At 45.3% G+C, this 25,000-nt stretch overlaps 2 protein-coding genes across 3 annotated transcripts in view; one reads left to right on the top strand and one right to left on the bottom strand.

Annotated features, from left to right (window-relative positions):
• Positions 1 to 12,200, bottom strand: part of NCBP1 (nuclear cap binding protein subunit 1) — a 108,231-nt gene extending 96,031 nt beyond the window's left edge. Inside the window, exons 1-4 of the mRNA XM_085845901.1 lie at positions 12,017 to 12,200; positions 11,837 to 11,925; positions 11,602 to 11,702; positions 9,509 to 9,665 (exon numbers count right to left, since the gene is read on the bottom strand). Coding sequence (XP_085702027.1) covers positions 9,509 to 9,665; positions 11,602 to 11,702; positions 11,837 to 11,925; positions 12,017 to 12,056 — 387 coding nt within the window. The 5' untranslated portion in view covers positions 12,057 to 12,200. The remainder of the gene's footprint in view (positions 1 to 9,508; positions 9,666 to 11,601; positions 11,703 to 11,836; positions 11,926 to 12,016) is intronic.
• A 652-nt stretch (positions 12,201 to 12,852) lies between these two features.
• Positions 12,853 to 25,000, top strand: part of TSTD2 (thiosulfate sulfurtransferase like domain containing 2) — a 29,810-nt gene continuing 17,662 nt past the window's right edge. For both annotated transcript variants that reach the window (XM_085845895.1, XM_085845894.1), the window contains exons 1-3: positions 12,853 to 13,048; positions 23,480 to 23,698; positions 23,836 to 24,011. In XM_085845895.1, coding sequence (XP_085702021.1) covers positions 12,983 to 13,048; positions 23,480 to 23,698; positions 23,836 to 24,011 — 461 coding nt within the window. In that variant the 5' untranslated portion in view covers positions 12,853 to 12,982. The remainder of the gene's footprint in view (positions 13,049 to 23,479; positions 23,699 to 23,835; positions 24,012 to 25,000) is intronic.

Below are 25,000 nucleotides of genomic sequence, written 5' to 3'. Positions count from 1 at the left end.
GGTGATTGCATGTGCAGAAATGAAATAAAGCAACGAACGCTGATGTCTCCGGGTGTTTATAAACATTGCAATGTACTCAGAGAAAGATAGCTATGATGAAGAGGCATTCGATAATATGAGTGAGGAAAGTGAAAAAAAAATGTTAATAAACTCTATCATTAAGAAATCATTGCGGCCTATTCCAAGTCGAGGTATGGTTGAGCAAGCCAAAAAACATGGCGGCTTCAGACCCCAGTGAAGTTACCTCGGATGTGACTTGAGACCCCAGAGAGCGAGGTGGCTTAGGATCGCCTGATGAAGGATATAATTAAATAAGGCCATTAATTATCTTCAAAATATATGTTTTAATTAACCAAAACACCAAATTTTTCACTCTTGCACTTCCTTGTAGTTTTCTTAGTATGCATGCAAAGTTTCAGGCTGCTAGGTTTTATGGTTTTGGAGATATGGAGGACGCACGCACGCACGCACACACACACCTTGTTTCAGGCGTTAACAATTTGTCGGAGCAAAAGAGCAGATGGATAACTTTTGACAACTCACAACTTTATCAACTTTTTTTATAAGTATGTATCCATTATTCTAAAGCTCGTTATAAACAGGGCACATCCCCTCTCTGCCCTTTTCACCATATCAATTGCCCTTGGTGATCTTCCATCTTCTTGGAAATTAGCCAAGATCACTGTATTACATAAACTAGAACGGCACTCTTCGACGTTGCAACGTCGACTGATATGCCTCCACCCACATTAGTAAATCATTAGCCTATATACATATTTGTACCATGATTGACTTAGATCCCTTCAGCCGTTCATCCAACATGACCTCTGTCCTGTGACCTTTGACCTCTTGATGCCAAAATCTAATCCATTCCTCTTTGCATCATAACATGTACTTATACCAAGTTCGATCAAAATCCCATCACTGGTTCACAAGTTTGTGCGGTAACAGAATTTTTACCTAATGAGTCATTCCACCTCATATCACCAGAGGCCTCCCATTTGACCCCCTCAGATTTACTTTAAACTTTCATAAAATAGTTCCCAGGTATCACAATGAAGCTGCGTAAAATTTTAGGTCCAAAGATGCAATCAACTCTGAGATATTGAGGGTTGAAAATGTGGTTGTGGCCCTATTTTTATGGCCGTTGAAAGCATCACAAAATGAACGGCTACTTTTAAACTCCCACAACTTTTTAAAATATTAATGCTCGAGCCTTGAAATTTTCAGAGATTATTCTTCTTTTACTGCTCTGTAAGAAACAAACATAAAACTGAGTATACCTCTATTAAATTTGATGACCTGATCAGTTGGAATCCAGAAAAAAAAATGTTGGTTTTGTATGAAGACCCAACTTTGAGACCCCATCTATATATTAATACTGAAGGGCCAATTTTGTGCTCCTCCTTGCGGTCGCGTCACATTTTTCTCGGGACTGTGACCTGGGCTGAAAGAAACTTCGTACCTGCAAGAGTGCATCGCACATCATGCCAATAGTCAAACTTCAACTCTGAAGCAGAATAAACACTTCGTTTTACATGGCGACGTGTGACGACACTGCTGAGAGGCGTCAGGACATCATGACATCATCGGTCATTCGCCGACGTCATTACGTCTGTCGTCGACAGACAGTCACTGCTGAGAGGTGTAATTCCACTCCTCAAAAATAGCGTATGCAATGTAAAACCCTCTTCTGCACATGCTGACTACCTCAGAATGTGAATTTGACACAAAAAAATGTAACAAGAAACATTGTATCTTCTATATATTAATACTGAAGGACCAATTTTGTGCTCCTTCGAGCGGTCGCGTCACGTTTTTTCTCAGTACTGTGACCTGGACTGAAAGAAACTTCGTACATGTAAGAGTGCATCGCACATAGTGGCAATAGTCAACTTTCAACTCTGAAGCAGAATAAACACTTTTTGTTGAGACGGGGGCGAGGGTTGAAGAGACGGGGGCAGGGAGTGAAGATGCGGGGGGGGGGGCAAGGTAAGCAAATTTTTGGGCGGGGGTAAGCAAATTGAAAGCGGGAAATGGGGCGGGGGATGAGTGGGCGGGGCTGGGGTGAATTAAGCAGGGTTGAATGTGAGGGGGTGGACAGGGGCGGGGGCCCGGGGGCAAGTGGGGCGGGGAATCAAGAGACCAGTGTGTGTGTATGTGTGCGGGGAGTGAAGAGGCGAGTGTGTGTGTGTGTGTGCGGGGAGTGAAGAGGCGGAGGCGGGGCCGGGGTAATTACATTTTTGGGAGGGGGTAAGCAAATTGAAGGCGGGGGGGTGGGGCAGGGGTGGGGGATGAGTAGGCGGGGGCAAGCATGCCCTGTCCAGTCCATGTCCCTCGAGTATAGGTGAGCTGGTGAGGGTGGTTGAATGAACGGAATCCGTCTGTGACGGGGTTTCGGCTAGTATATTTTTATTGACCCATCCCAGAAGCTTGAATTTTTTTCAGGTAATAAATGTATTCAAATACATGTTTACTTTTCTTAATCAGTCATATATATAATACAGTCATGATCCCTCAAAAATTGGAAATTTTGATTTTTCCCAGAAACTCAGGTGAGGATTGCAAATATATGACAAGTCTGAAGGCGACGATGGTTCACGAGCGGTATTTGACGATGTAGATTGTTTCAGAAGTCAAGGATGAGACAATGTGATAATGTTTGACCAAGTTATAAAAATGATCAACATGATGTGGTATGAGTGACAGGTTATTAGCTGCAAAATGTCGAAAACCCGGTTTTGTTCAACAACTTTCAAAATTTTACCTTTGCATAACCTTTAAAGGTCACAAAACAATGTTGTGGACATTAAAATAAGGAAACAGGATACGTGCTATAGCTTATTGGAGTTAGTTCGTCGAAGAATGTCAAAAACCCGGTTCGATTCCCACAACTTTGAAAATTTGACCTTTTTGACCTTTAAAGGTCAAAGGTCAAGGATTATGACCTTTGGTGCAAAACTTCCTCTGGAACATTCCAGGAACAATATAATGTCATATAGGCTATATGGCATTTTGCACTCATCAGATTATCCATACTTTGATGAAATCAGCATAAAAACAAACTTGAAGGGGGCGCCACAGGCAAGGTGTTCGAGATAGAGCAAAATGGTTTCAAGACTTTAGGTGGGGAATGACCTCAAGATTATGCATAAAAAATATTGTCATCCTAGCTCTCAAAGTTTGGGCGGTCGTATGATTTTTATGTCAAAATTCGAAATTTTCTAAGTTCGTGACCTTGTGACCTTGACATTGGGACGAAAATGAAAAATCGAGCTCCGTGGGGCCATTGGGCTAACCAAATACCGAAACCACTGCCAGATTCGACAAACCCCTCGGAGAAGATGGATTTTTATGTCAAAATTGCAATTTTCTAAGTTCGTGACCTTAGTTCTAAGCTCCGTGGGGCTATTGCAGGTGCCATTGGGCTAACCAAATACCGAAACCCCTGCCAGATTCGACAACCCCCTAGGATAAGATGCAAATTGAAATTGGCTACCCCCTAAAAACACAATTCGCAATTTTCTAAGTTCGTGACCTTGTGGCCTTGACCTTGGGACGAAAATGAAAAATCGAGCTTCGTGGGGCTATGCAGGTGCCATTGGGCTAACCAAATACCGAAACCCCTGTCAGATTCGACAAACCCCCAAGGAGAAGATGCAAATTGAAATCGGCTACCCCTAAAAACACGTTTTTTGGGCGTGGCTCTGCCCATAATAGGCGTACCACGCCCATTTTCAGGAAAACACAACTAGATCATGATATAAACCTCCCACCAAAATTTTATCAGGATCGGATCGAAACCCACGGAGCTATGCTCGGGACAGACAGACAGACAGACAGACAGACAAGCCGGTAGGTGGACATGCGCAGTCGACTACCCAATATAACTCGACGCGATGAGCCCGTTCGATGGGGAATGACCTGAGGATTAAGCACAAGAAAATTCATGATTCTCGCTTCAAGGGTTAATGCTGCAGATTGTTTTTTCATTAATATAACCGCACATTTAGAGGTTTTTCGACCGTTCCTAGGCAACGGAGGGGTCCATAGCAAAGGTTTTTTCTCACACATAACTAGGACATACCATGAACATACCATACCAGTTTCATGTATATCTGACTCAGTCTCTGAGATATAACGAACTTCGTTTTTTTATTGTTTTTTGACCAGGGTTCATTCAAAGTCTATCTTCTCCAACAGTTTTCATAGGATCCGGCTGCAAATTTTTGACAATATGGCTGAATGTACTGCCCACAGTCGCTCATGGCCCGATTTTTGAAAAAATTAATTTTTTATGATTTTTCTAAAATTTCAAAGTCCCGTTGCTAGGCAATGGTGGTGTCCACAGCAACGGTTCTCATTTACACACAACGAGCCACCAACAATGGTATGAACCCACCAACCAAGTTTCATCGAAAACGCCATTGTATTAACTGAAATCGCCATTTTAAATACTGATAATAAGGGGAGAACAAATCTCAATTTTTTTTTTCCGACTAGATCGACTACCCAACAGACAGACAGACAGACAGACAGACAGACAGACACACAACAATAACGAATATAGTGGTCACATATCTTTTTTTGTGAAAAATATTTTATTCGTGAACCAACAAGGTATACCACTTCAAATTGTTCACCATTGGAAAGAGCATATTGAAGTTTTCAAAAGTGTCAAATATCAAAGTGGTATATTTATTTTAAAATATATTTTCTATTTTTTTATAACTGTTGTTAACACAGTCGTGAATACATGAAGTGTGTGCATGGTGTGGGCACCATGGTAATCATGAATGATTAGTTCTATGATTCAAATTAAAAATACAAAAATATATCACATACTGCAATAACATACATGGAATCCATCATCGCCTCAGATATGAAATCCTTCCTCTTCTCCAATGGCTTGATTTCCAATCATCAATTTGGTTTCAGACCAGGTCACTCTACCCTGGATATGCTGCTTCTGCTCTCCCATCAATGGATGGAGGTCCTCAATGCCAGACAGGAAATCCGAGCCGTATCCCTGGACATATCACATGCTTTTGACACAGTCTGGCACCCTGCCCTACTCACCAAACTCTCTTCCCATGGTATTCAAGGCCATCTCCACTCATGGCTCGCAGACTTCCTCTCCTGTCGCAGTCAACGTGTGGCCCTAAATGGAGTTCTTTCATCCCCTCTTCCTGTGCAGGCTGGAGTTCCTCAAGGTAGCGTTCTGGGCCCTGTTCTTTTTCTGGTTTTCATCAATGATCTCTCGGACTCTCTGGAAAATCCTCTATTTCTCTTTGCTGACGACTCCACCCTCTGCCGTACCATCTGTCATCCCTCAGACCGGCAAGCAGCAGCTTCTTCACTCACTGCAGATCTGGATAAAATCACAAACTGGTCCAACACGTGGAACATGTCTTTCAATCCAGACAAATCTCACACTCTCACTATGTCTCTTCGAAAGGACCGTTTACAAAACCCCCCATCCACTTTCTCAACAATCCTCTGGAAGAAGTCTTTTCTTTCAAGCTTCTAGGTCTCACTATCTGCCATGACCTTTCCTGGGAAAGTCACATTTCCAACCTCGCCTCAAAAGCCAGTCGCCGACTGGGAATCCTCCGTCGTGCTAAGTCCTTCCTCGGCCCTCTTGAGCTCCTGACCACTTACAAAGCTTTTGTCCGTAGCCTGATGGAGTACTGCTCTCCCCTCTGGGCTGGTGCTCCTGCCTCCCACCTTTCTCGGCTTCACGCTGTCAAAACCAGGGCATTTAAGATCATCGGCATCTCCCGCAATGAAGCTGAGTCTTTGGGCCTCTCACTCAATCACCGCAGGTTGGTCGGTGGTCTTTCTGTCTTCTACTGACTCCTCTCCAGCCTTGCCCCCCTGCTCTCTCTGCGATTTGTCCCCACCACATTTCCACAGGGCGCTCAAGGTCCGCCAACAACCCCCTTCTGGTAAAACTACCAAAATCACGAATCACTGCTCATCTTCACTCTTTCATTCCTCTTTTTCCCGCCTTTGGAATAAACTTCCTCACTCTATTCTTTCCCATTCTTCCCTCCAGGCTTTCAAAACAGCTGTTCACCACCACCTCTTATCTTCCCCCATCCAAATCCTCGATCTTTTCTACCCCCGATAATCCACCCAAGCCCACTTCCTTCATTTCTCCTGCTTTCCTTCCTGAAAGTCCCTGAAATGTCCATCTTCTCTTCGCATGTTCCCCGTCCCATCCCCATCCCTCTCCCTTCCACAGTTCACCTAATGTGTCTGTTCCCCACTGTTTTGTCCCTTCCACTCCCGCCCCTCTTGTCTCATGCCTCCTTGCTGTGAGTTGTGTGTTAGCTCTCATACGAGCCTCGACCAAGGTATACAAAAAAAAAAATAACAATGTAATAAAACATTTCACGTAAATGATTTGAATAGGTCCTTGATCTGCTTTACCAAGTCAGGTGCGAGCTTGCACTGCCTCCCAGTTGACGTTAGCGGAACATCAATAACTTTCATCACATGCACCAAAAGAACCCAACAAATGTCCTCACTTGAATGTAACCATATACACTGCTGACATCAGCAGATCAGCCACTATTCCTGAGTTATATTTTTAGCCCCAGCCAGATGAGTTAAGCTCTTGCCATTTACAAATGAGAAACAAAGAATTACAAATTCAAATTTCAAAGTATTGTGTTCATGGTATCCTAATAGCAGATGATATGTATGTACATTGTATATACATGTACTACATGTAAAAGGACTGTTCATTAAATAGCACACACAACGCGCACAGCACTGGCAGAACATCATTTATTCAAATATTTTTAAAATATTGATAGAAACATTATACCACTTTGATATTTGACACTTTTGTAAACTTGAATATGCTCTTTCCAATGGTGAACAATTTGAAGTGGTATTCCTTGTCATATATTTGCAATCCTCACCTGAATTTCAGGGGAAAATGAAAATTTTTCAATTTTTGAGGGATCATGACTGTATTATATATGACTGATTAAGAAAAGTAAACATGTGTTTGAATACTACTACCATACAGTTATTACCTGAAAAAATTTCAAGCTTCTGGGATGGGTCAATAAAAATATATGGGGTCTCAAAGTTGGGTCTTCATAAAAAACCAACATTTTTTTTCTGGATTTCAACTGATCAGGTCATAAAATTTAATAGAGATATACTCAGTTTTATGTTTGTTTCTTACAAAGCAGTTATAGAAGAATAGTCTCTGAAAATTTCAAGGCTCTAGTATTAATATTTAAAAAGTTGTGGGAGTTTATTGTGATGCTCACAACGACCATAAAAATAGGGCCACAACCACATTTTCAACCTTCAATATCTCGGAGTTGACCGCATCTGTGGACCTAAAATTTTACGCAACTTCATTTTAATACCTGGGAATTATTTTATGAAAGTTTAAAGTAAATCTGAGGGGGTCAACTGGGAACATTTTCTTAAATTTGGTGATTTCAGATGGAATGACTAATGGGACCTCTTACCTTTGGCCTCTTGACACCATAATCGAATCAGTTCATCTTTGCATCATTATACATACTTGTACCAAGTTTGACTTCAATCTCTTCAGCCGTTATTAAGTTATCGCGGCAACAAAAACCTTTCATGCAGGCACGGACGAACGGACAACACAAAAACATAATGCCTCCTGCGACTTCATCAGCGGAGGGATAAAAGGTGTAAAATGCATTCCCGTAACTGGTGACCTATCAGCTTACTTCCAATCATCAGCAAGCTCATTGAATCCAGTTGATATGAAATAGTTGTTTTTCTCCAATAACCTCATCTCAGATCACGAATTTTGTTTGAGACCAAGTTATTCTAGCTTGGACATGCCAATTCCACTCACCCAACAATGGATGAAATACCTCAATGTCAGACATGATATCAGGGATGGATAGCCAGCTGTCTGGACATATCTTATGCTTTTGATAGTCTGACATCCTGCCTTACTCTTCATAACTCTACCTATGGCATCCAAGACCAACTCCACAAATGGCTGACTTCTTCAACTCTTGTAGCCAACATGAGGAACTCAATGGAATCCTTTCATACCCCCTTGTCAAGGCTGGAGTGCCCCAAGGCAGTATTCTGGGCCCAGTCCTATTCCTGATCTTCATAAATGACCCCTCTGACTCTCTGGAAAATCCCCTTTATCTATTTTCTGATGACTCCATCCTCTGCTGTGGCATTTCTCATCCTTCAGTTAGGAAGGCTTCAGCCTCTTCCCTCCCTTCAGACCTTGACAAAAATCACAAGCTGGTCAAACACTTGGAATATGTCCTTCATTCCTGACAAATCTCTCTCGAACCAACTCTCTCCATAAGGACAGTGTGGCAAACCCTTCTCCCACCCACCCCCCCCCCACCCCAAATGTACATTCTTAACAATTCTCTTAAGGAAGTTCAGTCATTCAAACTCCTGGGTCTACCAGCCATGGTCTTTCTTTGGCAAACCACATTTCAAAGTTGGCATCCAAAGCCAGACACCGACTGGGCATTCTCCATCCTTCCTTGGCAAACCTAACCTCCTATCCACCAAAAAGGCCTTCACTCTCAGGTCTATGAAGTACTGCTCTCCCTTCTGGGCTGGCTCATCTGTCTCACACCTTACCCATCTTGATGCTGTGGAAACCAAGGCCTTCAAGATCATTGGAATCTTTCATAATTAAGCCGAGTCTATGGGTCGATCACTTCACCTTCACAGACAGGTCGGTGGTGCCTATCTTCCATCACCTCCTTTCTGGTCTTGCAATCTCTGCTCTTTCTTTCTGTGCTTTGTCCATCCTCCCCCCCCCCTAGATTTCTGAAAGGCTCACATGGTCCACCATCAACCCTGTTCTGGTGAAACTCCCAAAAAACAGCATCACTGTTTGCCTCCACTCATTTATTCTTGCCTTTAGAAGCAACTTCCACATCACCTTCAATGTCATTCTTCCATCCAGGTCTTCAGGACAGCTGTTCACCATCTAAGATCATCCCCGATTCAAAACCATTATTTTTTTTTCACCTTCGTTAATGTCCCCCCCCCACCCCCACCTTCACCCCACCCCAAATCCATTGTGCTTCCCAATTTCAAGTAGTTTCCTTCTGTATCATCTTGTCCACCCCTTTCTTCCTCCCCACACCCATTGGTTGTTTAAGTCTCCCTCTATCTTGGCTTTTAACTCTGTTGTAAGTGTGTGTGTCCCCACCCGCCCCTCCCTTCTTCTTCTTCAACTGTTAGTTTTGTCCTGTCTTCCACGAGCCTCAACTAAGGATACAAAACAACGTATTGTTTTGCTATGATTTCCGTAAGCACGAGGTTTATGCGATGACCAATAGCATGGCCCTCTCCGAGAATAACTTTATTTGACAACAAATGACTCATGTAAAGTAAATGTTGCCTCCAGCACGAGCAGGTTTTTACTCCTGAATTACGCCAACCGAGTCACGCATGCTATGTATCGAGGACATCCGCACTACCAGGTCCCGCACTCTCGGCTGCGACTCACAACATAAACGGCATCACTGTAGCAGTTGATTCGTATCGCCTCCTTGAGCAGGCGCACGAGGCTCTCCACGAGATCTCCACCAAAGTTGTAGTTGCGAGCGTTGAGCAACCCGGCCAGTGTGCTGTATACCGTCAGCTTCTCTGGCAGCAAACGGGCACTGTCATGTGCAAGATCGGGTGGATGAATGGGAGACTCACGGGTAAAGAACATCAAACACCATCATGAACCCTGCATCAAGGACAACAAATTAAAAAACAAAATTCCCAAACATACGAGCCTTCCTCATACAGAGGGGTTTCAGTACCCACGATGCGGTGCTTTTACGCCGTGTTGGTTGGCCAAACCTAACAACACCAAAGAGTGTGTGCACCCTTCCATTGCAGTAAGTGAGAATAACGAGATAAACGTGCAAGATTGTGGAGCTACTGATGATATCGTTGCAAGGGAAGTCAATACAACCAAGCAAGGCAGTACGCACAGCATGATGGGATAGCTCTGAAAACCCTCGACACTCTAGGGTCTGACGACCGCAGTGCACATCGTGGAGGGTCTCACGACCGCAGCGCACATGGTGGAGGGTCTCACGACCGCGGCGCACATCGTGGAGGGTCTCACGACCGCGGCGCACATGGTGGAGGGTTTCACGACCGCGGCGCACATGGTGGAGGGTCTCACGACCGCGGCGCACATCGTGGAGGGTCTCACGACCGCAGCGCACATCGTGGAGGGTCTCACGACCGCAGCGCACATCGTGGAGGGTCTCACGACCGCAGCGCACATCGTGGAGGGTCTCACGACCGCGGCGCACATCGTGGAGGGTCTCACGACCGCGGCGCACATCGTGGAGGGTCTCAGGACCGCGGCGCACATCGTGGAGGGTCTCACGACCGCGGCGCACATCGTGGAGGGTCTCACGACCGCGGCGCACATCGTGGAGGGTCTCACGACCGCGGCGCACATCGTGGAGGGTCTCACGACCGCGGCGCACATCGTGGAGGGTCTCACGACCGCGGCGCACATCGTGGAGGGTCTCACGACCGCGGCGCACATCGTGGAGGGTCTCACGACCGCGGCGCACATCGTGGAGGGTCTCACGACCGCGGCGCACATCGTGGAGGGTCTCACGACCGCGGCGCACATCGTGGAGGGTCTCACGACCGCGGCGCACATCGTGGAGGGTCTCACGACCGCGGCGCACATCGTGGAGGGTCTCACGACCGCGGCGCACATCGTGGAGGGTCTCACGACCGCGGCGCACATCGTGGAGGGTCTCACGACCGCGGCGCACATCGTGGAGGGTCTCACGACCGCGGCGCACATCGTGGAGGGTCTCACGACCGCGGCGCACATCGTGGAGGGTCTCACGACCGCGGCGCACATCGTGGAGGGTCTCACGACCGCGGCGCACATCGTGGAGGGTCTCACGACCGCGGCGCACATCGTGGAGGGTCTCACGACCGCGGCGCACATCGTGGAGGGTCTCACGACCGCGGCGCACATCGTGGAGGGTCTCACGACCGCGGCGCACATCGTGGAGGGTCTCACGACCGCGGCGCACATCGTGGAGGGTCTCACGACCGCGGCGCACATCGTGGAGGGTCTCACGACCGCGGCGCACATCGTGGAGGGTCTCACGACCGCGGCGCACATCGTGGAGGGTCTCACGACCGCGGCGCACATCTTGGAGGGTCTCACGACCGCAGTGCACATCGTGGAGGGTCTCACGACCGCAGTGCATATCGTGGAGGGTCTCACGACCGCAGTGCACATCGTGGAGGGTCTCACGACCGCAGTGCACATCGTGGAGGGTCTCACGACCGCAGTGCACATCGTGGAGGGTCTCACGACCGCAGTGCACATCGTGGAGGGTCTCACGACGGCAGTGCACATCGTGGAGGGTCTCACGACCGCAGTGCATATCGTGGAGGGTCTCACGACCGCAGTGCACATCGTGGAGGGTCTCATGACCGCAGTGCACATCGTGGAGGGTCTCACGACCGCAGTGCACATCGTGGAGGGAATCACGACCGCAGTGCACACCGTGGAGGGTCTCATGTATGTTCATCTTGAGAGCCCCAAACCACGCAACTCACACTGCAGTGAGTATTCGTAGAATCTTGCTCTTGTAGTTTGGTAGATCTGCCTCCAAGACCCCAGCAAGACCTTCAAGATTGCTCTCCAGCGAAGACGTGCTCTGCAGGAACATTGGAGGACAAAATACAATCCTCGGTAATTAGGAGTCTTATTTAAATGAGACAACACCACATGATGGACATCGATCATGGAAATGGCCAAACATCATGGGACGAGGTGTCACACAGCCCCCACCTTCTCTCCGACACGACAGATTAGAGACTCCAACCGGTCCTCGATATCAACCGCCTCGGACGTGCGGCGTCGCTTGCTCGCCTGTGCCGCTGTAAAGACCATGACGCAGGTCCATTATCGATTAGGACACGACCAAAAGGACACAATGGAACACACAATACGCATTAACGCAACAGATACCTCCGGCTCCATCATCGTCGCTCCTCCTTCTCCTCGACATGTCAAGGAGGTGCCTGAAGATCCAAGAAACACGAGGAGATAGACGAAGACGGACAAAACCACCGACACGAAAAATCAACGCTCACAGACCAGGCGTCAGATCTACACTTCCGGGTCAACTTTCACACGCTTCCGATTTGTTCTTCCGGGTCAGAAGTAAACATTACGTTTCCCGAGCCACAAAGCTCGAGTGCAGTGTTGTTTTTCTTACTCTAACTTGATGTACATATCCTCATACTATAATACTAAAACCTTTTAAAATCCACATTGTCGTGATGTGCACAAGTCGGTATGTCGGCCGTGCATTTGTTCGCACGAACTTCTTCTTGTACCTCGTGTGGAATTTAAATAAATATTAGCGGAGTACCCGCCCGACTGGCGATCTTGTTCCAAGCATACAACACGTTCATCTGACGCGTACCGTTATTTCGGCGGTGTATATGCAACTGACGGCAGCCTCAATCGCTCCCAATTTTTTTTTTTTTAAATAACCCGTGTTACGTGCATGAAGCAAAAACATACCTACTGCTTATAATTCAAAACACCTCACTGCACTGGAAAACGTGGGGACAGGAATACTGCACTGTAAATGGTGGAAACTTGTAATACCTTCCCCCACCTGGTTTAATAAACAACAACAACCATAACATTTGACCACATGGCGTATTGAAGTAAAAAAAAAAAATTAATAATAATGATAAAAGGTGTTTCTCGGCACGCTTAAACAGGATACATCTTCTTTATCGTTTGTCTGTTTCTTTCTGACAATTTCACTCTCTCGGTCTGTCATTGGTCAGTGTTTATGAAGGAAACCGGAAGTGACGTCAACCCGTTTCCACTCACACGATTTCTGTCTCCCCATTGATCTTGTATAATTTATTTTCTCTTTGACCCACCCCGTCCAGGTTTCGTCCATCCTGATTGCGCATGGAGGGGAACAAGATCGTCAACCGTGTCCGCATTAAGCGAAAATCACTACCTCGTGTCCGCTTGGTGAGTGCTGTTAGTGCCGGACAAGTCGACATGATTATCGAATCCCTTTGAATGTTGCATTTCACTGGTTTATTCCTTCCATTTAATCCATCAAAAAGTACATTCAAGGAAAGTCAACGTCAATTAAAAAAAATAAAAAACGATGTTACACTCCCGATGATACCGTCGCCGTGACACCGCCCAAGTTCGCTTCTGGCATAAAATTAAATAAACACAATCGCATCCGTGTCCCAAGGAAGTGGTTAAGTTTGTCATTTTTAATACAAGATATTGGAGCAAATTAATGTATAAAATAAGGCTGTGAAGTGCCGGTATGTGCAAAAAAAAAAACTTTCAAACCGTGTACCAGAAACAACAACTGCACAGGCCGTTCCTTCGCTTTCGTAAACGAAGACTGGATTGGGACATTGTGTTTATCTATAAATGCGCATAATAAATCGAGAAATTATTAGAATACCGTGAGTCATCACTATCCGGAAGTGGTGCGTGCCCGTACGGAATGTTCACATGCATTCCACGAATTATCACTTGCATTGAAGTAACAACGAATATCAAACGAAGAAGAAGAATTGTGACGTCAATTGTGACGTCATAGCACCGTGTCCTGTCATTGGTTGGTAAATAAATGGCCATAACTTGGGAAACACTTGTCCGATTAATATCAAACCTTGAAAAGGCACATACTCAGGTCCCCAGCAATATACCTGGCTAGTTTCAATTAGATCGGACCAGCGGTTGTCGAGAAACAGCGGTTACATACACACAGAGATTGCTGGAATTATCGATAGATGAAACAGGCAAAGCCGAGAAATGAACCAAACACAATGGGGGTGAAAGACCTTCTTCTTCACATATTATGACGGCCGGATGGAAGGGAAGGACATTCCAAATATCGAAGCGGCTTCACCGCTTCAAAATAGAACCACGGGGTCCTGAAGCTCACCTGGATCAGGAGCAACAGCCAATGACATCATAAAATATCGAAATTTCGTTCACTCGCAGAAAATCTGGTCACGTGATGGGTCGAACGGAAGCCCTCTCGATGCTGATGACAGCGATGTACATGTTTACAGGTCATGTCTTTTTGACTGAGGGCATTGGCTGTGCTGCTGATGCAACGCTTCCATATCTGTTAGGGAAGGAATTTTTTGGGGGCGTTTTTGGCCTGATTTCAACCCATTAATGAGCGCAGATTTCGATACACCTTCGTTAGGCATCAGATTATGAAACTTGTGGCCAAGTTTCATCAAGATCGTGTGTTCGGTTCAAGCGATAATGACTGCAGTGTTTACGGACTCGCTCACTCACCGACTGACATGCTGCTCGATCGCATAAGCTCACCAGACTAAAGTCGAGGTGAGCTAAAATGGATAATTACATTGTATCATAATAAATCCAGAATGTCTTTCTATACTCGCTTTGCAGGTCTTTGCAAAGTTGAAAGGGGTTCGGTGGTTGGTTTTTGATTGTTGATACCTCTTTATTAACCCATGCATGTGAAGCAAGAAGTAGGGTTAAGCAATATGGCACTTTCAAAATGACGTAATCTACCCTTGATTGCTGGTGCACATGTGCAGAGAACCCTGAGTAACTGAATAAATTGAGGCGGCCTCGCCACCTCCCAGATAAGGATTATAGAATGAAACGACTTAAAAAAAAAAAAAACTTTTAAAGAAGCTGAAAGTACTTGTAAGCGTACCTGCGAGAAAGGGTTGTGTCTGTGCACAATGAAACGGTTGGAGAACTTCCTGATCAACTCGTCCAAAAAGTTGATATCTTGTAGTCCGGACTGCAAAATCTCCTGATGATGTAACGCCAAAGGTTTGGAGATGGGTGGATTCTACCCAAACCTTCATGCTTCTTAATGCCAATGGGAAGGTCGTATCTGTGGCCTGTCGATGCACAGGGTACGTTTAAAATGATGATATTTACTATTAATCATGTTTGGGATGAGGGGGATGTGAGTTGGATGGGCTGAGTGTGGCATATATATATATATATATATATATATATATATATATATATATATATATATAAATATATATATATATATATATATATATATATATATATATATATATATATATATATATAATTATGATGAATTTTGTGTGGACAGTGGCGTGAAAACGGAAAAGCAGGGGGGGGGTGAAAAACACCTCAATGGATAGGTTATGAGCTGTAGTTGTGCACCTTGACACTGGTTTTTTGACAGACATGAAGATGAGAGGAAAAAACGGTATTTTTAATCGCGCTAATATATTATATTGCGAGATGCCAACCTTGATGACGCTGCTAAACATCTACTCGCCTGGCGGCAGCACCTGCCGCTGTGTATCTATTCATGGCGCCACCTGGTGGTCCTAGGGGACTCATATGTTCAAAAGAACATACCCTTATATTTATTATAATAATGTTTATCATTATTATTATTATTATTATTATTTATATCAAAAATAATATTTATTTATCTCATATTATTTAGCTCATTATTGCAACAGGAAATTGTCGCAACCCAACTCCTATCATCCACGGATATTTGTCGTACTCCTATATTTCCACAAGTGTGATTTGCATTCAGGAACACGACAATTGTGGTTATCCATTTTGAAATTGCCACACTTTCGTCTAAATGCTGAAAATTGTGTTTAAAAGACTATTTCATTTCCAGATTTTGCACTGACAATGGCAAGTTAAAAATGCTCTCTCAGCCAAACTAAAAAAAAAAGGGTGAACACACAGTGCATGTGCAAAATGCCTCATTTATCATTCATACATCCTTTCAAATGTACCATATTGGTTCAGTTTGTCTATCTGGCTATCTGCAAACGTCAGTTTATGATCGAGGAACAACTACATTTCAATTGAAGGTTATATTTTGAACACAAATAGGAACATGAATCAGAAAACAAACCTGGAGTTTAGCATTACTTTGGCTCTGAATTTGACCTGATCGCACATGTGCAGAGAGAGAGAGCGTGAGATAATATTTTACTCTGTCTGCCTGTATGGCAGTCAAACAAAACTGAAAATCATTCCAAACAGGAAACTTACTGAAAAAGACACCGTAAAGGACACAAACAACAGGCACTAATAACTAATGTAACGTGTTCAATAAGGTGGGATATGAGACCCTGCATCAAAGGTGGTAAAATTCTGAAAAAAAAATATTTCTCCAACCTTTAAAACCCTTATTTTATTTCAATCGAATATATATATATATATATATATATATATATATATATATATATATATATATATATATATATATATATATATATATATTTTTTTTTTTTTTCTTGAGCACTGCAGAACACAAACCGCCTTTTTGGCACTTTCAAAACCCTTCCGTTTTGCAGTATTACGACATGTTACGCCATCAATCAATCAATTTGCTGCTCGCAGACCCCGCCCATGTCCTTGTTTTTTTTTTTTTGTTTTTTTTTTTGTATACCTTGGTCGAAGCTCGTATGAGAGCTAACACACAACTCACAGCAAGGAGGCATGAGACAAGAGGGGCGGGAGTGGAAGGGACAAAACAGTGGGGAGCAGACACATTAGGTGAACTGTGGAAGGGAGAGGGATGGGGATGGGACGGAGAACATGGCGAAGAGAAGATGGACATTACAGGGACTTTCAGGAAGGAAAGCAGGAGAAATGAAGGAAGTGGGCTTGGGTGGATTATCGGGGGTAGAAAAGATCGAGGATTTGGATGGGGGATGACAAGAGGTGGTGGTGAACAGCTGTTTTGAAAGCCTGGAGGGAAGAATGAGAAAGAATAGAGTGAGGAAGTTTATTCCAAAGGCAGGAAAAAAGAGGAATGAAAGAGTGAAGATGAGCAGTGATTCGTGATTTTGGTAGTTTTACCAGAAGGGGGTTGTTGGCGGACCTTGAGTGCCCTGTGGAAATGTGGTGGGGACGAATCGCAGAGAGAGCAGGGGGGGCAAGGCTGGAGAGGAGTCGGTAGAAGACAGAAAGACCACCGACCAACCTGCGGTGATTGAGTGAGAGACCCAAAGACTCAGCTTCATTGCGGGAGATGCCGATGATCTTAAAAGCCCTGGTTTCGACAGTGTGAAGCCGAGAAAGGTGGGAGGCAGGAGCACCAGCCCAGAGGGGAGAGCAGTACTCCATCAGGCTACGGACAAAAGCTTTGTAAGTGGTCAGGAGCTCAAGAGGACCGAGGAAGGACTTTGCACGACGGAGAATTCCCAGTCGGCGACTGGCTTTTGAGGCGAGGTTGGAAATGTGACTTTCCCAGGAAAGGTCATGGCAGATAGTGAGACCCAGAAGCTTGAAAGAAAAGACTTCTTCCAGAGGATTGTTGAGAAAGTGGATGGGGGTGTTTTCTAAACGGTCCTTTCGAAGAGACATAGTGAGAGTGTGAGGTTTGTCTGGATTGAAAGACATGTTCCATGTGTTGGACCAGTTTGTGATTTTATCCAGATCTGCAGTGAGCGAAGAAGCTGCTGCTTGCCGGTCTGAGGGATGACAGATGGTATGGCAGAGGGTGGAGTCGTCGGCAAAGAGAAATAGAGGATTTTCCAGAGAGTCCGAGAGATCATTGATGAAAACCAGAAAAAGAACAGGGCCCAGAACGCTACCTTGAGGAACTCCAGCCTGCACAGGAAGAGGGGATGAAAGAACTCCATTTAGGGCCACACGTTGACTGCGACAGGAGAGGAAGTCTGCGAGCCATGAGTGGAGATGGCCTTGAATACCATGGGAAGAGAGTTTGTTGAGTAGTGCAGGGTGCCAGACTGTGTCAAAAGCATGTGATATGTCCAGGGATACGGCTCGGATTTCCTGTCTGGCATTGAGGACCTCCTTTTTCAATACTGCTCACGATAAGCTTTTCTACGAACTCTCTACTTGGTACTTTTTCTTGCACAGCATGCTCCATGTATAGCGTCGGTTCTACTGAAGTTACAATCATGGACAGTTCGTCATTTGGACTGGATACTTGGCTGAGTGAGCATTAATTACCTCTATCGCTGAAAGTGGACAGAAGTTGTGTTTTCACCCATGAATGTCTGTCTGTTTGTTTGTCTGTGAGCAGGATATCTCAAAGTTTGACACGGATTCAGATGAAATTTAGTGGACGGGTTGGGTGTGTGACAAGGATCAATTGATAACATTTTGGTGAAGATCTGAATCCAGATCTGAGAATTTCTTAAAGTGATTCTTCACCAGTGAGTGATAGGGCTAAAACTATATATATATATAAATATATATATATATATATATATATATATATATATATATATATATATATATATATATATATATATATATATATTTCTTCTTCTTCTTCTTCTTCTTCTTCTTCTTCTTCTTCTTCTTCTTTTGGCTGCTCCCGTTAGAGGTCGCCACAGCGGATCATCCGTATGATCCGCATAGTGATTTGGCACATGTTTTATGCCGGATACCCTTCCTGACGCAACCCTGGTCTCCTCTTACGACACAGGGATATATATATATATATATATATATATATATATATATATATATATATATATATATATATATATATATATATATATATATATATATATATATATATATATACTGAACAAAAATATAAACGCACCAAGCGATTGTTACTATTTTACCTCAAACTCATTAATACTAAATCTTCACAACAATTTGGTTATAGAATCCATGACAATTGAGCATTAAATTTCAATGAGTTCCTTGAGAATTCTGGCGACAGTCTTTGCGCTACAACAGCCGACACAACCGAGGTGTCACTGTCAGAGTTCACACAGTCAGTAGCGGGTGTGTCCACCATTGGCGTCGCGCAGAGCCGTGCATCTCCGGCGCATGGACATCACCAGATTATCGATGGTGGCCTGAGGGATGTTTTCCCATTCCTCCTGGAGAGCCACACGGAGCTGGCAGACGTTCTCTGGGACTGCGTAACGTTGTCGTATGCGTCGATCAAGAACGTCCCAAAGGTGCTTGAAGGGCGACATGTCGGGAGAATATGGAGGCCAGTCAAGGACATCAATGTCCCCCTCACCAAGGAAGTCCATGCAGATCCTGGCAACATGGGGGCGAGCATTGTCGTGCTGAAACGTCACATGGTGAAGGCGCACAAACGGCACGACGATGGGTCTGAGTATCTCGTCCCTGTACCGCTGCCCATTCAAGTTGCCTTCAATGAAATTAAGCCGAGTGCGCTCTCCATGGCATATGCCTGCCCACACCATAACACTGGCACCACCGTGTGACACCCGACGAAGGACATTGGCGTCAGTATAGCGCTCCCCAGCCCGACGCTAGACGCGGAGTCCGCCATCAGCCCGATACAGCTGGAACCGCGACTCATCGGTGAACAGCACTCTCCTTCATCATGCGAGGGTCCAGCGCAAGTGAACATTGGCCCAGTTCAGTCGGGTCTGACGCCGGACTGCAGTGAGGTCGAGTCCCCGGTGTGGTCGGCGGGCTCTGAGGTTGGCCTCCCTCAAGCGGTTACGCACCGTCTGGGCTGAAATGCGCCTGTTATGCAGCCCGACAGTCTCATCGGCAGTCCTCGTGGCCGGTCAGAGTCGATCCCGGAGATGTTGCAGCCTCATGTGACGATCCTGACCGGCGGTGGTCACACGTGGTCGCCGGGCATGTGGGCGGTTCGCGGTGCTTCCAGTCTCTCTGAGGCGCGTTCTCAGGCGGCTAATGGTGGAGTGGTGGACATTGAAGTGTGCTGCAACGGCCCGTACTGACGTCCCAGCATTCAGCATGCCAATGGCGCGCTCCCTCAAGATTTGTGACATCTGTGGCATGTTGACATTTGGCACCAGTCCACATTTTGGGGAGGCCTTTTATAGGGCAAGCTATAGGGAGTGTTTGTGTCCTGGTCACGCTCACTGACCATCACTCTGTCAAGCCCCATGGTGCTCATGGGAAGGATTACTCAACGTGTGAGTCCACACTCAGAGTGGTCAATTTCAATGGGAACATCTGTCTTGAGCAAAACAAAGGAACCATTGCTCAAACATATCATCGGTTTGACCATTTTCCCATAATGGCAATCTTGACTTAGATATTTAGGTTGGTGCGTTTATATTTTTGTTCAGTATATATATTTATTTATATATATATATATATATATATATATATATATATATATATATATATATATATATATATATATATATATATATATTGTTGTGGTTACCAAATTCGCAAACCACCATTCAGGTCCCTTAGGTGAGATATCTCGGTAAGTATATGTGTAGTTAGGCCCAAACCCGTTGTCTAGTGGGAATACATGTCATTTATGCGTGCTGCGACTCTTCAGGATAGCCGTTTTTCTTTTGCTATCTTTATTTTGGACCAACCCCATTGTTACCACCACCAACCACAACATCAACCACCCACCACGGCGCCACTTCACGTCACACCTCGCAACCGTCGCATCGCCACCGTTCTTGCGCCGCTTGTGGGTACCGGTGTTGGACTCGTGCAGGGCGCGCGCCGAACAGCGTGTACAAAACCACGGATTTTCCACTTCAAAAAACGGATCAAAAACGACACACGCCCACTTTTGTTCCGTCCAATCGGTGAGCGAGGGGCGATTTGGCCCCGCCTCCAGGGCGTTGGAGGGCGATCGCTATATGCAAATTTATGGATCAAAAAGCATTCACGCCCACTTTTTCTCGGGCCAATGGGGAGCGAGGTGAAAGGTCGAAGGCAGGGGGTCAAAGATGAGAGAGCGAAGCCACGGGGCTTATATAAGCGACCGCGTGAGTAGAGTCGAAAAAAAGTTAAGACTTCGCAGTCGGTGGAGTTGGGAAGAAGAAGCAAGAAGGAGTTGGTCGTCGTCGTGTGCGTTGGAGTCGGGGCGAAGGGGACGGAGCTGTGGAGAGGCGGCGAGAGCAGACGAGGGGTGCTCGCGTCGTGCCGGGAGCGGCACATGGGAGGCCGACGGCGCGACATGGCCGAGGTGGACACGCTCGTCGCGGGACTCGAGGCAGAGTAGAAATCCTCTATACCCCGAGCATCAGCAACCCCCTCCTGTTTCCCCCCCGCGCTGAGATAGTGCGACCAAGGGGGCCCCTTTCCCACCCCCTACCAGACACTGTCCGCGAGGCCCGCGGAGTTGAGGCACCATCGCCGCTCTGCGTCTCATCACCAGACGGGTAGGCCCGACCCGGTCTCGGCCTCAGGCCCGCCTCATCCTTGAGGGTTCTCTTTTCTTTTGTTTTTGGGAATGTGTGTTGTCGGCGCCGTCTGTGAAGTAAAATTGTATAAGTGTTGCCGTGTGCTCGCGTAATCGGTATTAGATCTGCATTGTCGCATTTGCTTTTTGTGTAAAATTGCATTGTGTTTCTTTTCCTTTTCTATGTGCTTTTGGTGGAATTGAATATGTGTGCTTTCCGTTCATCGCGAATAAATGTGCTTTGTGTTGAACTGTTCTCCCGCTTCTCTTCGTCTTTTCCTCTATTGAATCCCCATCTTACTTCACGTAAAGGGTTGGTAGTGGGCTGAATACGCCCAATAATTAATCGAACCGTCGAGGTCGACGAATAACACCGCTCGGTTATCCCGATAGTATGGAACGGGTCGCTTAAGTGGCCCGTGTCCGAAGTCGACCTGCGGCGAGGTGCGATCGCCCGGTCTACCCTCCGTGTGGGTACTTAGGTAGGTCGAATTTGGCGAGCAACCCTATCCCACGCGGGGGCTGATTGGCTCGATCGCGGTGAGACCGAAAGGTCCACCCGTGACTGGTTCCCGGCGTTAGTCCGAGAGGGTCACGACTGGATTGTCCGTCCGGTGGGCGACGTGCCGCGATTCGAGTTACGTGGCCGTCAGCACGCCGGCGGGCGCGAATCCGCAACAATATATATATATATATATATATATATATATATATATATATATATATATATACATATATATATGTATATATATATATATATGTATATATATATATATATATGTATATATATGTATATGTATATATATGTATATATATATATATATATGTATATATATGTATATATATATGTATATATATATATATATATATGTATATATATATGTATATATATATGTATATATATATATATATATATATATATATATATATATATATATATATATATATACATACCAGAAGGTTAGGATGCATTTGGATGAAACGAGGTGGACAGGTTGGGTTGTGTGAGTAGCACAAATTGATTCGATTTTGGTGAAGATCCAATCCAATAACTTTTTAAAATATTTAAGTGATTATTGACCATTGGGAAATGGGCCCAAAAACGATATACGGTAGAGCATGATATTTCATAAAAGTTGTGACAAAACAAGGTGGATGAGTTGGTTCGGTAATGAGAACAAGCCGAATAGATTATGGTTCAAGTCCGGATCCAGATCTGGCCTATCGGTGGGATACAAAATGTAAACAGTTCAGCCTGGTGGAAGCATGTGCTCTACCGAGTGCCGTTCCCGTTGGTAATGTGTTCAGGGTGCTGGCAATACCTCACCTGCTCTTTTCATACGACACCCTAGGATCTTTAGCATCCACAATGTAATGACGACAGACGGGGCACCCATATATCCGATTGACCGTGCACACATTGATGCCTCTCTCTGTATGCCGAGCACTAGGTTGACCATTTTGCTGAGTCGAGATTCGAGCCCAGGCTAGACAGCTCAAATTGGAGTGCGCATACCTCTTGGCTATCCCGACAACCTTCCTCTTTGATGAGCACTTTATAATTAAAAGCAATGTAGCCGGAGTGGTAGGAAATGGCCTCGCTTCACATCTCTTGAATGGAATGGTTATCTTAAGTTACCTTGCAAACTTACCTGTGCAGCATTCCATGCTATGTATGAAGTCAACAGCTCTAATCTACGGGCAAATGACTTGCGTACATTCGTATCTTTTCTTTTTTTCTGCACGAGTAACTTAAATATACCAGTGTGTGTGTGTGTGTGGCTTACTTTCCAACTTGCAAAAACAAAGATTGATCACTGTGCTGATCTCCAAGATCGAGTAATGAGTTGCTACACAGTTTAGTCACTCCTTGCAGACAGCACATAGATGCATCACAAAATGTGCAGTCTCTCAAATGTACATTCGGCTCTGCTTCCTGTCTGCAATAATTTGCTGTTGGGTGAATTTGTACGCGGTCTTTCGCGAAGAGTAGGTGAGTTAATCATCACAACCTCAACAAATTGGAAATTCTGTTGCTGACTCTCGTTGAGAAGGCAATGGACACAATGTAATATCTGCCGCTGTGCTGCTTTGACTTTGAGGAAAATGCTGTTGGGGAAGGAGGAAGGGTGGAGGGGGATATAGAAAGGGGGACAAAGTGACACAGAGAGATTGAAGGTGTCATATTGTGGGTAGCACTCTTCCCATACCAGGATTCTTATTCAAACTTTCGAGTTTCTTTCTCCGCGCCTCCTCTTGTTTCCATACAGGCATTTTCTCAGTTTGTTTCCACACTAAGACAAACTGATGGTGATGGGGAAACCGAAGGCTGGATGTGCTGTGGCCAGACATTTTCGCACAGGTCTGACATCAACAAACATGTGGGGACTACGCATTCTGCCGCCATTGCCAACTGTGCTTTGAAGCTTGGCCAACTGCAAAGCAACCAAACCGACCGGTTATCAAGTGATGGTGACAACACTATCAAGGTTTGTGGTAACTGCCAGGACACAGGATGTTGCTTTGGCAATAAGGTGCTATTATGGATTGTGGGTACATAAGAAGCAGCAAAAGTTCTTGCAATGATCGTGCTGCCAACAAGCGGTTCCCTGTTTGTTGTGAACAGCCTGTACATCGCCGCTGTTGCTGCAGCAGTTATGGTAATGAAAGCCAAAAGCCACTTTTCGGGACGGTGGAGTGCTGTCTTGTGGACAGTTGTGATGCGACAGACACATCACTTGATGACCTTGGAAGTGGGCTTCTGCGTCCACTGCTACTGGACAGCTTGCCTGATATGAACAGGTGGAGTATGACCTCGATTATGGCAGCAAAATTTACACCCACTGGTTGCTTCCCAATTTCTCCAGATATTACCTTTCTAAAAGGCCTGGTGTGGGGTAACGGTGAAGGTGGCTGGCTTAAGATCTTAAAGTCTTAAGTTTACGCTCCTGTCAACCTATTGAATTAACACCAGGTGGGTTGACTCAGCATTTCATCCTTCCGAAGTCGACAAAATGAGTAGCATTGTGCTGGTAACAGGGGCACTGCATCAGTGGCACAGCCATGCCCCCAGAAAATGATGCAGCCAAGCAGCCACAGGCTACATACAAATAAATAGATAAATAACCGATCAAGCAAGCATTTTCTCACACCCCAAATCATCTGTATCATCCCCTGATAATTAATTATTGGTGTTGCTTGATGAACTCCCCATTCCCTGACCCAATTAAGTATTTGTAACTTTTCATCTCCAACCACCACAACTTGTTTCTCTGTGGTCGAGCTTCCACCCCCTTGTCCCCTCCCTCCCCCCAACATCTCCAAGCTTTGATGACTCCAGATATGATGTTCTTCGTTCAAACCTGGATTCCTCGATGGCCATTCACCAAATCTCTTTTCTGAATCTGGTGACTTTGAATGATACCCTCTCCCCCACCCCCCTCTTTCCCTGGTTGTTTTCAGAGAGCCCTCAAGGTGCCTCTGTATTTGGCAATTCATCTGGGAAAGATTGGCCTGGCCTGCATTCCACGCTCTCCTAATGGACTAGTTCGTCATTCTGTTGGTTTTGAAAATTGAGAGCCTGGAACTCCTTCATCAACACACTGCTTTTCTCTCTTTTATTAGTTAAATCCTTAATACCTCCAGCCCTGTTGTTCAACATGCTGATGCTGGGACAGTAATGTGTGCGATGAGACGGTAACTAAACAGAAGCTTGTTTTCTTTACCTGGAAGGTAACTCCATTCAGATGGACACAAATTTCTCAAGTCTCTCATCGTCCTCCAAAGCATGG

The sequence above is a fragment of the Eptatretus burgeri genome, chromosome 11 (genome assembly GCF_056783735.1).
Source record: "Eptatretus burgeri isolate ZD-2024b chromosome 11, Ebu_testis_v1, whole genome shotgun sequence".
Taxonomy (NCBI): Eukaryota; Metazoa; Chordata; class Myxini; order Myxiniformes; family Myxinidae; genus Eptatretus; species Eptatretus burgeri.
Note: the sequence above shows the minus strand (reverse complement) of the source record. Positions and strands in the feature narration are given on the sequence as shown.